The sequence below is a fragment of the Mercenaria mercenaria genome, chromosome 5, assembly GCF_021730395.1.
Source record: "Mercenaria mercenaria strain notata chromosome 5, MADL_Memer_1, whole genome shotgun sequence".
Lineage (NCBI taxonomy): Eukaryota > Metazoa > Mollusca > Bivalvia > Venerida > Veneridae > Mercenaria > Mercenaria mercenaria.
In genome coordinates this window covers 78,542,508-78,557,697 of record NC_069365.1, presented here as the reverse complement: position 1 = coordinate 78,557,697, position 15,190 = coordinate 78,542,508, and the positions used below count along the sequence as shown (strand labels likewise).

At 35.1% G+C, this 15,190-nt stretch overlaps 1 protein-coding gene across 8 annotated transcripts in view; it reads right to left on the bottom strand.

Moving 5' to 3' along the window:
* Window positions 1–1,866: 1,866 nt before the first annotated feature.
* Window positions 1,867–15,190, bottom strand: part of LOC123557705 (protein furry-like) — a 114,382-nt gene continuing 101,058 nt past the window's right edge. For 7 of the 8 annotated variants that reach the window (XM_053544067.1, XM_053544069.1, XM_053544068.1 and 4 more), the window contains 8 exons: window positions 13,774–13,864; window positions 12,475–12,539; window positions 11,596–11,694; window positions 10,728–10,811; window positions 9,907–10,017; window positions 8,481–8,680; window positions 7,725–7,822; window positions 1,867–6,854 (listed from right to left, as the gene is read on the bottom strand). In XM_053544067.1, coding sequence (XP_053400042.1) covers window positions 6,697–6,854; window positions 7,725–7,822; window positions 8,481–8,680; window positions 9,907–10,017; window positions 10,728–10,811; window positions 11,596–11,694; window positions 12,475–12,539; window positions 13,774–13,864 — 906 coding nt within the window. In that variant the 3' untranslated portion in view covers window positions 1,867–6,696. Of the gene's footprint in view, window positions 6,855–7,724; window positions 7,823–8,480; window positions 8,681–9,906; window positions 10,018–10,727; window positions 10,812–11,595; window positions 11,695–12,474; window positions 12,540–13,773; window positions 13,865–15,190 lie in introns of those variants that run through there. The other variant, XR_008371081.1, reaches the window with a different exon arrangement.

Genomic DNA, 15,190 nt, shown 5'->3' with positions numbered 1-15,190 from the left:
AGTGCCTTGATCTTTGACCTTGACCTTTGACGTGGTGACCCCAAAGTCAATAGGGGTCGTGTACTCAATAAGTACTATTAGCATGTGAAGTTTGAAGGTCCTGGGTGCAGTGGTTCGCGAGTAATGTGCCTTCATGCAAAAAGTTAACATTGGCCCTTGTGACCTTGACCTTTGACCTGGTGACCCCAAAGTCAGTAGGGGTCCTGTACTCAATAAGTACTATCAGCATGTGAAGTTTGAGGTCCTGGGTCAGTGGTTCGGGAGTAAAGTGCCTTCAAGCAAAAAGTTAACGTTGGCCCCTGTGACCTTTGACCCGGTGACCCCAATGTCAGTAGGGGTCGTGTACTCGATGAGTACTATCAGCATGTGAAGTTTGAAGGTCCTGGGTGCAGTGGTTCGCGAGTAAAGTGCCTTCATGCAAAAAGTTAACGTTGGCCCCTGTGACCTTGACCTGGTGACCCCAAAGTCAGTAGGGGTCGTGTACTCACTGAGTACTATCAGCAGTTGAAGTTTGAAGGTCTTGGGTGCAGTGGTTCGCGAGTAAAAAGCTTTCATGCAAAAAAGTTAACGTTGGCCCCTGTGACCTTGACCTTTGACCTGGTGACCCAAAAGTCAGTAGGGGTCGTGTACTCACTGAATACTATCAGCATGTGAAGTTTGAAGGTCCTGGGTGCAGTGGTTCGCGAGTAAAGTGCCTTCATGCAAAAAGTTAACGTTGGCCCCTGTGACTTTGACCTTTGACCTGGTGACCCCAAAGTCAGTAGGTGTCGTGTACTCACTGAGTACTATCAGCACGTGAAGTTTGAAGGTCCTGGGTGCAGTGGTTCACAAGTAAAGTGCCTTCATGCAAAAAGTTAATGTTGTGACTAACGAACGAACGAACGAATATGCCTCACTTCGGGGGCATAAAAATGTCAAACGATAGAAATAAGGTGCATATTGACAAGTTATATAGTGACAGAAGTTGTCAAAAATTTCCTTTAGATTACCTCCCCTGATAATTTTGGTTTTTCATGAGTTATCGCCCCTGAAAACTAGAAAAAAATGATTTTCTCCTTTTCCCTACTGGGAATTTTAGATTTCTTTTTGATATTTGTATCAGAATCATATAATGCAGCTTTCAACCGCAAAATTTTCTCGAAACTCAAGTTCAGATTCTCATAATCAAAGAAATTATGTATTTCCCATAGGCATCAATGTTAACTTCAATACCGATTATCTCCCCAAAAGATGATAAAATCTCTCGGTGAAAAGTTTTTAATTTTGAATGTCTTTAAAGTGACCAAATTTCATTTAAATATTACCATCCAGTTACAAGATATGAAATATGGCTATTACACCATGTTATCCTTAAGACCTAAATATCATAAATAAAAACCTTTCGGCTAAGTTTTATGTAGATCAGGGAAAAGCTTTGAGCTTTCAAGAGTTTACGTAGTTTTTCCATTATTTAACACTTTGGCCACGATTTTGACCTTTACCTTGATCATAATGACAAACATTCTAACCATGTTTCATATAGATCAGGTTCAATATTTGGCCTCTTAGTTACAGTTTTTCTATGGTTTGGTTTTGTGACCCAGCGTTTACCCCATATGACACAGTTCCAAATTTGTTTGATTTTATTGATGCAAACATTCTGATTAGGTTTCATTAAGACTGTTAATGATGAGTATTGTGCTCAAGTCGAAATAAACTATATGTTCTGTTCTGTTAAAAAATTGTGACCTCTGGAGAGTTTACAGTGACACTGGAGATGACGGAAGACACTGCATCATCATTACTACACTAATTCTTGCTTATCTTCAACCTTTGGTTCAGGTGAATTAAAAACAGTTAATAAAATAAATGACACTTTAGTTGGAGTGGTTTTGTAAAAAATTTATTCTATAAATAAGAATATATTACAATTCAAAACAGTATATGTACTGGTAAATACTATTTTCTGAACACCACACACTGAATATGAAATGTTCATGAATTTTTTACAGTCTTTAAAAACAAAAGTGAGCAAACTAATGGAAACAAACAGTACAATAGCTGCATGTAGATGGTCAATGAGAGTTAGATGTAAACAATGAGAAGTAACAAGAGCTGTCAGAGGACAGCAACGTTCGACTATTCAACAGCCTGGTCTCTTGAATGAACATCAAAATCGAAAAAGGGGCATAATTTTGTAAAAATGCAAAACAGGGTTATAGACCTTGTACAATGCATATCAGCTCATGACAGTGGACAATCCATTCCCATCAGTAGGTACTGAGATACCAGCTTACTTACAAAAACTTAACTAAAAACAGCTAAGTTGACAAAGGGGCATAATTTTGTAAAAATGCAAAGTAGAGTTATGGAACTTGTGAAGAGCATGTCAAATCATCACAGTGAACAAGTGTGTGAAGTTTCAACCCATTAGTGGGTACTGAGATACCAACTTTAATACAAAAACTTAATAAAAATTTCTAAGTCGAAAAAGGGGCTATATTTTGTAAACAAGAGCACCTTGCGGGTGCTGACGCTCATCTGATTTTTTTGTATAATAGAAAAATTGTCCTACCCATGAGTTTCTAAGTCCAAAAAGGGCCATAATTCTTGCAAAAAGCAAGATGGAGTTATGTTTCTTAATGTACAGAGTCAGCTTATGATGGTGAACAACAATTGCAAGTTTCAAAGCAATAGCTTTGATAGTTTAGGAGAAAAGTTTACCTAAACATAAAACTTAACCAATAAATCTGATATTTTCTAAGTCCAAAAGGGGCCATAATTCTTGCAAAAAGCAGGACAGAGTTATGTTTCTTGTTGTACAGGGTCAGCTTATGATGGTGAACAAGTGTTGCAAGTTTTAAAGCAATAGCTTTGATAGTTTATGAGAAAAGCTGACCTAAACATAAAATTTAACCAAGAAATCTGATTTTCTAAGTCCAAAAGGGGCAATAATTCTTGCAAAAAGCAGGACAGAGTTACGTTTCTTAATGTACAGGGTCAGCTTATGATGGTGAACAACTGTTGCAAGTTTCAAAGCAACAGCTTTGATAGTTTAGGAGAAAAATTGACCTAAACATAAAACTTAACCAAGAAATCTGATATTTTCTAAGTCCAAAAAGGGCCATAGTTCTTGCAAAAAGCAGGATGGAGTTATGTTTCTTGCTGTACAGGGTCAGCTATTGATGGTGAACAACTGTTGCAAGTTTCAAAGCAATACCTTTGATAGTTTAGGAGAAAAATTGACCTAAACATAAAATTTAACCAAGAAATCTGATTTTCTAAGTCCAAAAGGGGCCATAATTCTTGCAAAAAGCAGGACAGAGTTATGTTTCTTGTTGTACAGGGTCAGCTTATGATGGTGAACAAGTGTTGCAAGTTTTAAAGCAATAGCTTTGATAGTTTATGAGAAAAGCTGACCTAAACATAAAATTTAACCAAGAAATCTGATTTTCTAAGTCCAAAAGGGGCAATAATTCTTGCAAAAAGCAGGACAGAGTTACGTTTCTTAATGTACAGGGTCAGCTTATGATGGTGAACAACTGTTGCAAGTTTCAAAGCAACAGCTTTGATAGTTTAGGAGAAAAATTGACCTAAACATAAAACTTAACCAAGAAATCTGATATTTTCTAAGTCCAAAAAGGGCCATAGTTCTTGCAAAAAGCAGGATGGAGTTATGTTTCTTGCTGTACAGGGTCAGCTATTGATGGTGAACAACTGTTGCAAGTTTCAAAGCAATACCTTTGATAGTTCAGGAGAAAAATTGACCTAAACATAAAATTTAACCAGGCAACGCCTACACCGACGCCAACACAAATCAAGTGATGACAATAACTCATCATTTGTTTTTTTCAAAAAATCAGATGAGTTAAAAGGCAAAATAGTTATGTAACCTATGCAATGTGAGTCAGTTTATCACAGTGAATAAATGTGTGAAGTTCCAATCCATTCACACAGTCGTTAGGAGACAAGGGGTAATAATAAGAGGTGAAATAAATGACTAGAAACAGGACAAGGTGTAAGTAGACAGTAAACAATTTAGAAATTCTGAACATAAGTTTATATAAGTTCTGCCAAATTAGTTTTGCCAATATATTTCTTTAGTATAATTTTTCAAATGCGCAATATTAGTAAGTGCGCAAGTTTTTTTGTAGAACTATAAGCTAAAACAAATGTATAAAATTTTGTAAACAGCTGGTAAACTTGGTAATTACATAACAGTGGTTTTAATAGTGGAGAATGTTTGTCACAAATAGGAAAATCAATCAAAGACTTCATGTTTTCCATATAAGAAAAACTGATAATATGAAGTTCAGGGATTTCAACATCAATATGTAATATTTACAAAAATATATAAATTAATAACTAGCTTTATACTTATTACAAAAGTGTTAACCTTTAGCCTTCTAAATTTCTAAGATGGACTGGTTCATCATTCAGTTTGAGCAGTACCGCTTATTATTCAAAGGGAAGTTTACTGAAAAATTATTGACTGAATAGCTAACAGTGCAGACCATGATCAGCCTGCATGGACGTGCAGACTGATCTTGGTCTGCACTGGCCGCAAAGGCAGAATTACTTGCCGCTAGCAGGCTAAAGGTTAAAATGATATTATAAAACAAATATAGCCATAAATATGCACAGTAATGTACATGAAAACATAACAACAAATTTATGCCCAAATGTAGATCAACAGAGCTTTACTATATAATGATTCAAAATCTACAAGACACAGAACTTTTCTTCTAGTACCACTTGTTTAAAAATATAGAAAGAATGGAATATTTCCCAATGGTAACAATAAGTAACATCAATGTAAGATGCATGTTTTCACTAATTCTAACCTTCACATAAATGGATGCATTTCTTATGCAAACAGGACTAATCACTACGGACCCCACAAAGGAAAGCAAAAAGAAAATCACAAACATAAATCTCATGTAATACTGCCAGCAAATACTTCAGCTTTACAAAACTGTATATTATATAAATCTTAAAGAATAATTTAAGCAGCTTTTACTACTTTAAAATCAGACAATTGTGTAATGCTAAAAGTTCACTACTTCAAATACTGGCATTAGTATGCATGGCAGAATATTCACAAATTTGTGAAACACACAAGACAATTTATAACAAAGCCACTTTCACATATATTTATTTTCACGAATGGGACCAGTCTGTAAAAAAAATTGTGAAAATATCTTATTCTACAGGAATTTGACAAGAGTATAATTAGAGATATTACATATCCCTTGAATTACTCTTGTCAAACAACAAAATTCTGCATCTAAAAACACTGACCAGGAGTCTTCTCTAAAATATATTTTACAAACAAACAAACACCACATGATTTCACTAACAGATACTACAACCTTTGTAACAGAAGTAACAAGAACAAACAATACACTTTTGGCACTTCTTACACAAAAAACTGGCATGACTTTGTTTTCTATGAAATCTGTATCAAAACATATTTCTGAAATATAAGCCTGTCCTGTGAGGGCTTATTAGTTATACTTGATATTGGTACCCTGATTTTGTGCTATAAACAGTGAAAATGTGACAGCTCTAATGTTACAAGTGGACACATTTGTAAACCAGTCTGTGCAAAATAAAAGGCTGTTTGAAAATGTTTTGCTTGAATAGACTGATTCCAGACTGCTTTTTCCGCAGTGATATACACATAGTACTTTCATTGGCTATTACACCATTACCTGACAACTGTTTATCTTTGACAGTTTTTATTCTTTTGCTGTTCAACACCTAACTATACTTCTCTAGTTTCCTCAAAACCTACTATCAAGATCAACTACTGTATGTACTGTGCAGGTGATAGATCTACAAGTAAGGAAATTCCAGGAGATCAGGCTTTTGCTCTTACACAACACTACCATCAGACAGTACAGTATACACTGCTATTTTCTGCCTAAGCATGTAGACTTTGGGCCCTTTTAAGCCACAAAAATGATCAAATATCTTGTATTTGACCTTTAGAAATGTAGTATGTACAGTATTTTCCTCTAAATCTATGGTCAAGGTCACAGCAATATGTGTTCCTTCTAATTTTCTATTTAATTCATATTATTCATGTGATACACAATCAATCAATCATCTTGTTCAAATATTTTGTGTGATATTCAACATTTTCTGCCAATTACACTGTCAAAACCATTGATCATGTACCCTTAAAATCTACTGTCAAGTTCACAATACTTTTGTCAGTTTTAAAATTCCCTCCAAATTTACTGTGTTAAAGTCAGATAAACAACTTTTCTCAGAGTGTTAAGTTCAAATAGACCATACAAATTGCAATATTTCCTCCCAATATGCTGTTCAAAACCACTATCAAAATGGCATTTTTATTCTTGTTACATTAATTCACTTGAATCCAACAAATAACTGTCTAAGTGGCATTATTTACTCTATTACAATATATTGGTATCCTTCAGATTGCTGTCTAGTTCACATTATTTGCTCTAATAAAACATACTGGAATCCAACAAATTACTGTCAGGTTCACAATGACCACTCTTTTAAGATGTACTGGAGTCCAATTACTGTCAGGTTCAAATTATTCCCTCTACTATAATGTACTAGAGTCCAGTAAATTACCGTCAGGTTTACTTTATTCACCCCACTATAATGTTTTTGTTTTTCATCCCACTATAATGTACTGGGGTCCAATAAATTACTGTCAGATTCACATTTTTCAATCTATTACAATGTACTGGAGTCCAACAGATCAAGTTCATTACTTTCTGCACATGATTGTTGTGGAGAAGGTATAGTCCAGTTCCTAATCTGTTGATTAATGTCCAATAACTGGCTGTATAACAAACCAATATCGAACTCAACCTTTGTCAATACAAATACACCTGAAACAGAGAAAAAGTATATTATTTTGTTGCGTTTAGAGACACAATGGCACAATTAAGGTCATATTGCAACTTTTCCAGCTTTATGATGGCATTTTATAGTGTCTTCGTATCAAGAATTAATAAATGTTGATTTTCTCAATTTAACAACTTAATATCTACAGTGTTAGAGTGTGTACTAGATACACATCTAGAAATATGCACTTTTCCTTTCACTGATAAGAACTGTACCGGAAACATGGCAATATCTTTACTGCAGAACTGAGTTACTCTTGCATATTCATTAAAACATAGCTAACAAGAGCACTGCAATGCGAAGCATATACACCCGAAGGTATGACCTTTGACACCTATGTGTGACCTTGACCTTGTAGCTAACCTTCCAGAACATGCGCTCTACACAACGACTTGATGTGGTGAACATTTGTGTCAAGTTTCTTCAAAATTATTCAAAGGGTTCAAGAGTTATAGAGCAATGACATTTAACCCCCGTGACCTTGAAGCGACACATCCAGAACATGCGCTCTACACGTCATCTTGAATGTGGTGAACATTTGTGTCAAGTTTCTTTACAATCTTTCAAGCAGTTCGAATGTTACAGAGCGGACACAAAACACACTCATATGACAATTGAACCCCAAGTGTGACCCTGACCTTGAAGGGAGCCATCCAGAACATGCGCTCTGCAAGTTGTCTTGATGTGGTGAACATTTGTGTCAAGTTTCTTTAAAATCCTTCAAGGGGGTCAAGAGTTACAGAGCAGACACTCATATGACCTTTGACCCCTCTGACCTTGACCTTGAAGTGAGCCATCCAGAACATCAGCAAGAAGTTTTTCATACTAAGCTGAAACATAGTAAATACTTGTACCTGTTTTCTTTTCTGCCATTTCTATACAGAACACATTGAGCAAGGTTACCACATCATCGTCTTGTGTTTGTCCAAACATGTCACCTGGCCACATTGTTCTGAAATGTTAGATAATACTTACATGTAACAAGCATGAAATAATAAAGTGTGTTGTGTTTGCTTATAGAAAATACATCTATATCATGTTTGTTTGACAACCAAACCATACATGAAAATGTACGTCAAATGTGAGACAAGATTAATAAAGCTCATTTTTAAATCACTTCACTATGTAGTTATACCCTGCTCAAGTCCTAAATATGGTTGAACTAAGCTTAATACTGGTGAATGTGTAGTGATTTAACAGTCTGTATGTTTACAAATACTAAAAAATTGTACTTCAAATTTCAAGTAAATATTACAAAAACTTCATTTAGTGAAAATCCCAATTCAATTGGTTTTGATTTTCTCTCCAAACTGGAAGAAAGTCTCAAAAGCAAAATGAGCCGTGCCATGAGAAAACCAACATAGTGAGTATGCGACCAGCAAGGATCCAGACCAGCCTGCGCATCCGCGCAGTCTGGTCAGGATCCATGCTGTTCGCTTTCAAAGCCTATTACAATTAGAGAACCCGTTAGCGAACAGCATGGATCCTGACCAGACTGCGCGGATGCGCAGGCTGGTCTGGATCCTTGCTGGTCGCATACCCACTATGTTGGTTTTCTCATGGCACGGCTCAAATATAAAACAGCTTCAAATGTTTTGATATTTACACACCTGAAAGACCTGACTAGCTGTACAGCTTTCTGGTATTGCTGGCTTTTGATATACTCAGAAAGACTGGAGAATGCATCTTGTTTTGTGATTGTCTTTGGTGAGTCAACATTCAATGGTGATGCCTGGCCATTTTCTAGCTCAGACATTGCTGCAGTTACTTCCCCTTTAATGTTCTCCACTTGTCCAGAAATGTCATTCACCTAGAGAAAGGAATTTATACAAACAGTGTACAAACAAATCTGCTGTTTAATAGTACAGTTCAAGCTCATTAACACATGTATAAACAAATTTGCTGTTTAAGTTAAGGTAGTTCTGCACGTTTGGATCGAAATTTTTTCTACAATGTAGAATTTGATTAAACTGTGATCTTTCAAACCTTCCGAATATACTGAGAAAATTCAGCAAATAAAAAAGATAGGGTCGTGTGCTTGATTTCTTGCTAGACTGATTTGAAAAATTTCGACCTCACGCAATTTTTCATAATGGGACTCTATGGGAAAAACGCAATTTTCATAACATTTTCGCGAATAGAAATTTTTCTTTAATGTAGATTTTAATGAAACTTCTCACAGTCGTAAATAAACATATGACCTATAATATGGTGAAATAAAATGTATAGGTCCGTGTGCTTATTTTTGAGATATCTGGCTATGATTAAAGTGAACTGCCTATTTTAAGCTAATTTTAAGACATTATTCTGAATTATTTAACGTGTAAGATGTTTAATATCATATTTTAATTTTAGAAAGATAGTAACAGTGCCATTTCAGTATACTTACTCACGGGTTGCCCTTAACTCATAAACTGATTTTCGTTTCCGTACGCCAAATCCAGGCATTATTCTACGTTTTCCGGATAAATGACGTTACACCATCACTTCCGGTTTATCAAACGTGCAAAACTACCTCAAGCTAAAGCACACAACTTACGGTAAAAAATATACACGTCATTCCTCATTATGCTTCATTTTATCATTATTTCTTTTTATACTGATGACTTATTGTTAACTGTAAAGCCTATCCTAGTTTTGAGACATTATGTATGTCAATAAGGTATTTATAGTCTATGTTTTCTAGAAGGTTCCATCAACATGTGGTTTACATTATTTTAAAGTCTGGGTTATTCTGGATTTTTCTAGAATCTCCTCTTTATTCTTGGCGATACATGGAAGTGCTGGAACTTACCATGATGCTTTAAATAAGAAGCTGTCCGAGGACAGGGCAGAACCAAAATAGGATCTTACTGAAAAGCTTTCCCATATTTCTGAGAAAAGTTCAACTGCAGAATGTACATCTGAATCTTTGATACTAGAATAAATTGTACCATTACTTGATTTATTTTGATCAAAGTAAACAAATTTGTATATTTAACAAGACGTACAATATCAGCTGAGTAAAGCCACCTACAGTTAGTTAAATGAGCTTACCTGAGAAGCTGTCTGAACAAGCTTGAAACAGTCTAAAAGTTTAATGAAACTTTCAAACAACATAACAAGCTGAAAGATTAGCTTATACAGCTTCTGACAAAGGTCCAATTTCTGAAAATACAAATAAGTATTTTGTATCTACATTAAAAAACTAAATAAAAAAGTTTAAACATTTTTCAAAATCAAATTGCATTTGACTATGGAGGAAAAGTACCTGGTATCCTACAGGTAAATATTAAACTGTACTTACATATACGAGCTCATGAATGACCTCAATCTTATCCACTTATTAATAACTAATGCACCCCTTTTTTAAAAGAAGCTAGAGCTATCACAGAATGTGATTAATATTCCAGCGATACTGTTTTGTCACAGGAAATACGGGTACTGAACTCTGTAACATTTACCAAAAAACTACACTTTATAATAATCATTTGTATGAAGTTTCATTGGAATCACTGTAAAAGTGCAGAAGAAGTTAGAATAACAGACTGACCACAAGATGGAGAGCAAGATGACTCTATATAAGTGACTTTAGACTTCTTTGGTGAGGATGTAATCAGCAAAACACGAACTGGTACTTAACTGAAATATTAACCCTTACCCTGCTAAATTTCTGTAATGAACTTACCCATCTTTCAATTTGGATGGTACCATTACATGTTAAAAGGGGTGCTTTGGATGATTACATGTTAAGAGGGGTGCTTACCAAAAGTATACTGATCGAACGGCGAACAGTGCAGATCATGATCTACACTGGTGGCCAAGGCAGAACCATCCGTGTCCATGATAAGGGTTAACAAAGTTTTCTGTAATATTACCTGTTCATCACTACACTTTATTGGAAAGCTTCCACCATCACCTAGAGACTGTTGTTTGATAGAAACTTTGATTTCCTCCAAACTCTGAAACAACATGATATGAAACTAGAGCTGCTTTTGAGAAAAGCGCATGTCTCCCACAACTGCCTAATCATCTAGATTGGTATTTCTTCTCCATTATGTATCTGAGTCAACCATGCACCCAAGACCTGTATCACTGACATCAGTATTTTTGGTTCAAGGGCCATAATTCTGAAGTGCCTTGGCTGATTTGGTTAGTTATCAAACCTGGCCGAGGACTTACTGGCAAAAACATTTTGTTCAAGTTTGGTGAAGATCGGATGAGAAATGTTCGACTTAAAAGAGTGCGGACAAGATTTGTGACAGACAGACAGGAGTATATCAATATGTCTCCCACCACAGTGGTGTGGGAGACATAACTCTGCAACACATTTCATAGTTTTCATAGTTTACTCTCATAACACTAAATCATTTCAGTCATTGTTTTCTTGAGTTTTAAAGGGTTTAAGTTGCATAAATGGTAAGAAACTGATTCCACTTGAGATTTAAAGCTTGAAAGTACACAAGCTTTAGACAGAATGGCCGTCATTTCAAGAATAATAATTGAGATCTTGTAAGGAAGCATTCAAATCTCCTAGAGGAATACTTGTTAGACTCATTTAATTACTTATAATTTACTGGCCATGGTTTTAGCCTTATTATCAAAGATTTGTTTCAGAAAAATATCTCTAAAAGTTTTCTTACACTATCACAACCATATATGATCAAGCCATAATTATCATAATTACAGAATATCCTTATGAAAAAGTTTTATCCACCAAAACTGATATACATGGTTGTAACAAACCTGTTCAGCTTGGTCCTTCGTTGTACAGTAGGTCTCAAAACATTCCTGCATCTCTAACAAGCAGTACTTGTGCCTATCAACCACTCTACTTCCAACCAACTGTAAATATACCATATGTAAAATAAAGAATGCCTCATGCTTTCCTGCACATCTAACACAGTACTTGCTCCAATCCACCACTCACACTATTTCCCACCGGCACATTATTACAAATAATCCCCTTTAACCCTTAGCCTGCTAAATTTCTAAAATGGAATGGTCCATCATTCAATTTGGGCAATACCATTTATTATTAGAAGGGGTGATTGTTGAAAATTTACTGACTGAATAGCGAACAGTGCAGACCATGATCAGCCTGCACGGATGTGCAGGCTGATCTTGGTCTCCGTGCAGGCTGATCATGGTCTGCACTGGTCGCAAAGGCAGAAATATTCGCCGCCAGCAGGCTAAAGGTTAAAGTGTTTCAACCAGTTATCATAGTAGAACCATCAAATGATCTAAGAATAGCATGAATGCATATATCTTTTATCAAACTGTCACAGAGAACAAACGCCCCACCCAGGGACTGAACTCACGACCCCATGATCTGTAGATCTGCACTCTCCCTATTAGGCTAAGCAGGCAGGCTGTTAGAGGACGAATACATTCAGACTTCTACTTGTATCAACACACAAAACTTTCTTTTCACCCACTAACAGAACTTGCAACTTCTGTACTGAAAAGTTTTGTACTGTGATACCCAAACAAACCCTTAAACCCAGACAACACTACAAACAGCTGTAAATGAAGTACTTATATTAAAATGGTATATGCATGTGATTCTTAAGTACCATTACAATTTCAGTGGAGAAACATGAAAGAGATATGAAAACTACTTACCACATCAGTTTCAATGAAAAAATAAGGACATTCTAGATGTGTGAACATTGTATCCAGTGTCTGCAGTAAGCAATGTTAAGGCAAAAATAAACACTGAACTATGAAACACAGCAACTTTCTGATAATACATCCATGTATCAAACTATGCAATTGTTTATGTCTTATACAATTAATTTACACAAAACATTACTGCAAACAATCCCTCTGTCTTAAATATTTTTCACAAGAATCAGTCCTGTCTTTAAAAAGTACATCTGAATTTTTTTTTGTTAAAACCTATCTCTACCATGGAACCAAACGGTTTCCAATAAAATCTATCTTTACAAAGGCTACATTAATAGTTTTCATTAACCCTATCACTACAAAGGCTAGTAAAAGGTTTCCACTAAAATCTATCTTAACAAAGGCTACAAATTTTAAAATGGTTTCCACAAAAGCCTATCTTTACAATGGATATCCAAACAGTTTTCACCTATAAGGCTATACTAATGGTTTTCACAAAGGCCTATTTTTACATTTTTTAAGGCTATAATACATGGTTTTCCGTTAAACCTATCTTTACAAAGATTAAACAGTAAGTTTTCTCAAAAGTCGATCCTTACAAAAGCTACACAAATGTTTTTATCAAAGCCTATCTTTACAAAAGTTATTCAAATGTTTTGTTTTTTTTAAAGATAATCTTTACAAAGGCTACACAAATAGTTTTCATAAAAACCTATCTTTACAAATCTATAAAAATGGTTTTCACAAAAGCCTATCTTTATAAAGCTTCATGAATAGTGTTAACAAAAGCCCATCTTTACAAAGCTACATAAATGGTTTTCACAAAAGCTTGTCTTTACAAACTGAAATAAACTGTTTTCACAAAAGCCTATTGTTACAAAGGCTATATAAATGGTTCTCACAAAAGCCTAAATGGTTCTCACAAATAAAACTATGTTTACAAAGGCAATCTAAACCATTTTTTTTACTAAACCCTATATTTTTGTTTTTGTTTTAGTTGGGTTTAACATCACACTGACACAATTATAGGTCATATGGCGACTTTCCAGCTTTGATGGTGGAAGACAACAGGTGCCCCTCCGTACAGTGGGCACCTAGGTAGAACAACCAAACTTCTGTAAGCCAGCTCAATGGCTTCCTCTCATGAAGAATTCAATGCCGCAAGTGAGGTTCGAACCCAGATTGGTGAGGGGCAAGTGATTTGAAGTCAGTGACCTTAACCACTCGGCCATGGAGGCTCTCTTTTTAAATGCTAACCAAATAGTTCTCACAAAATTCTATCTCAACAAAGGATATACAGCTGTGCACCAATGTTTTTCAGTCCCTCTGTTTTGGAAATGTAATACACTGCATCTTTTGTTAATGTTGCAAGTCTTCTCCTAAGCTCCTGTACAAGAAAAAATCATCCAGTATTATCCAATATATTACTTAACTTAACACAGACAACCCTTTAAAGCTCCCCTATTTTCTAGCATTATCTATACATAGTTCCAATATATTGCATTCAAACATTGTTGTTTTGAAGGTTTTCTATTACCTTCACCACCAGTATTTTCAAGACACAATAAGGCTTCTAACTTATAATCTTATACTGTCTCAAAATGGTTTTTATTACATTTCCAGGCCTCGACCTTAACTTTTTTCAGCAGTTGCCAGCAGGTCCACCAACTGCTAAAATCTAGTGGACCTGCTCAGACTTTAGTGGACCTCCAATTCTATCACATAAATTGTGATGTTGTAGACATCATAACTTCATATGACTCAAAGAAACAGGACTTACTTCTAAAATAATTTAAAATGGAAGACTGTAGCAATCTGTTATCCCAAAAAATAATTATTTTGAAAAGTGTCCCAAAATATGGACACAGTAATCATCATCCTCCCGACCCGTGTTGAAAGTGGAAAAAAAACATCAACAATTATCGGTAATAATTCTGATGATAAACTAAGTAATTGGCCTTGTTTTCATCATCAATTAACACTCCCTCAAACAGCTAAAAGAAGTGTGTCCGTTATTGTGGCATCTGAAGTGGAGATCAAAGCGGTATAGTTTCCCCGAGATTGTCATGGCATTACGTCATGTTTTCGCGCCATGTGACACACCACTGTCTGATCGTACTTTCTCGATTCCTTTAATTGTTGAGAAGAAATCAGTAAAAAAGTTTTTTCTTTAATTTTTTTAAAAGCGAATGTGCAATATCCCGAATAAACTGACATGTAAATGTGTCAAACCGTGAACGATGATAGTGGATGTCCTACCTCTGTGACCTATTTGCCCTCAAGAAATTTACATTACTGTTTGAGAAGAATATCTAACAAAGTGTTGTGTCAAAAATACATGTAAAAGAATCATTTAAAACTTACTAAAAACCGCAACAACATCATACTGCTTTATTTCAAAACCACATTTCTATTTACGTTCATGAGGTCACGTAACCTATTCTGCCGCGCTAACAGAAATCTGTTTGCCAAAAATCGTTTTACTCCATGTATTTAAATTGCTGCCGCTTTTTCATTATTTAAGATTTTTTAATTGTGTTTTTTGTACTTTCTGGTCAAAAGTCTGAATTTTATTACTATAGTACGTACCATTTATTTACTTTAAGAAAGAAATAAATAATCAAGATTGCGCTGTTGGAAATTTTACAAAACATTATATTATGAAAATTTGATCGTTTTTAAAGAATTTTGCCTACATTCCTGTCGATATCTT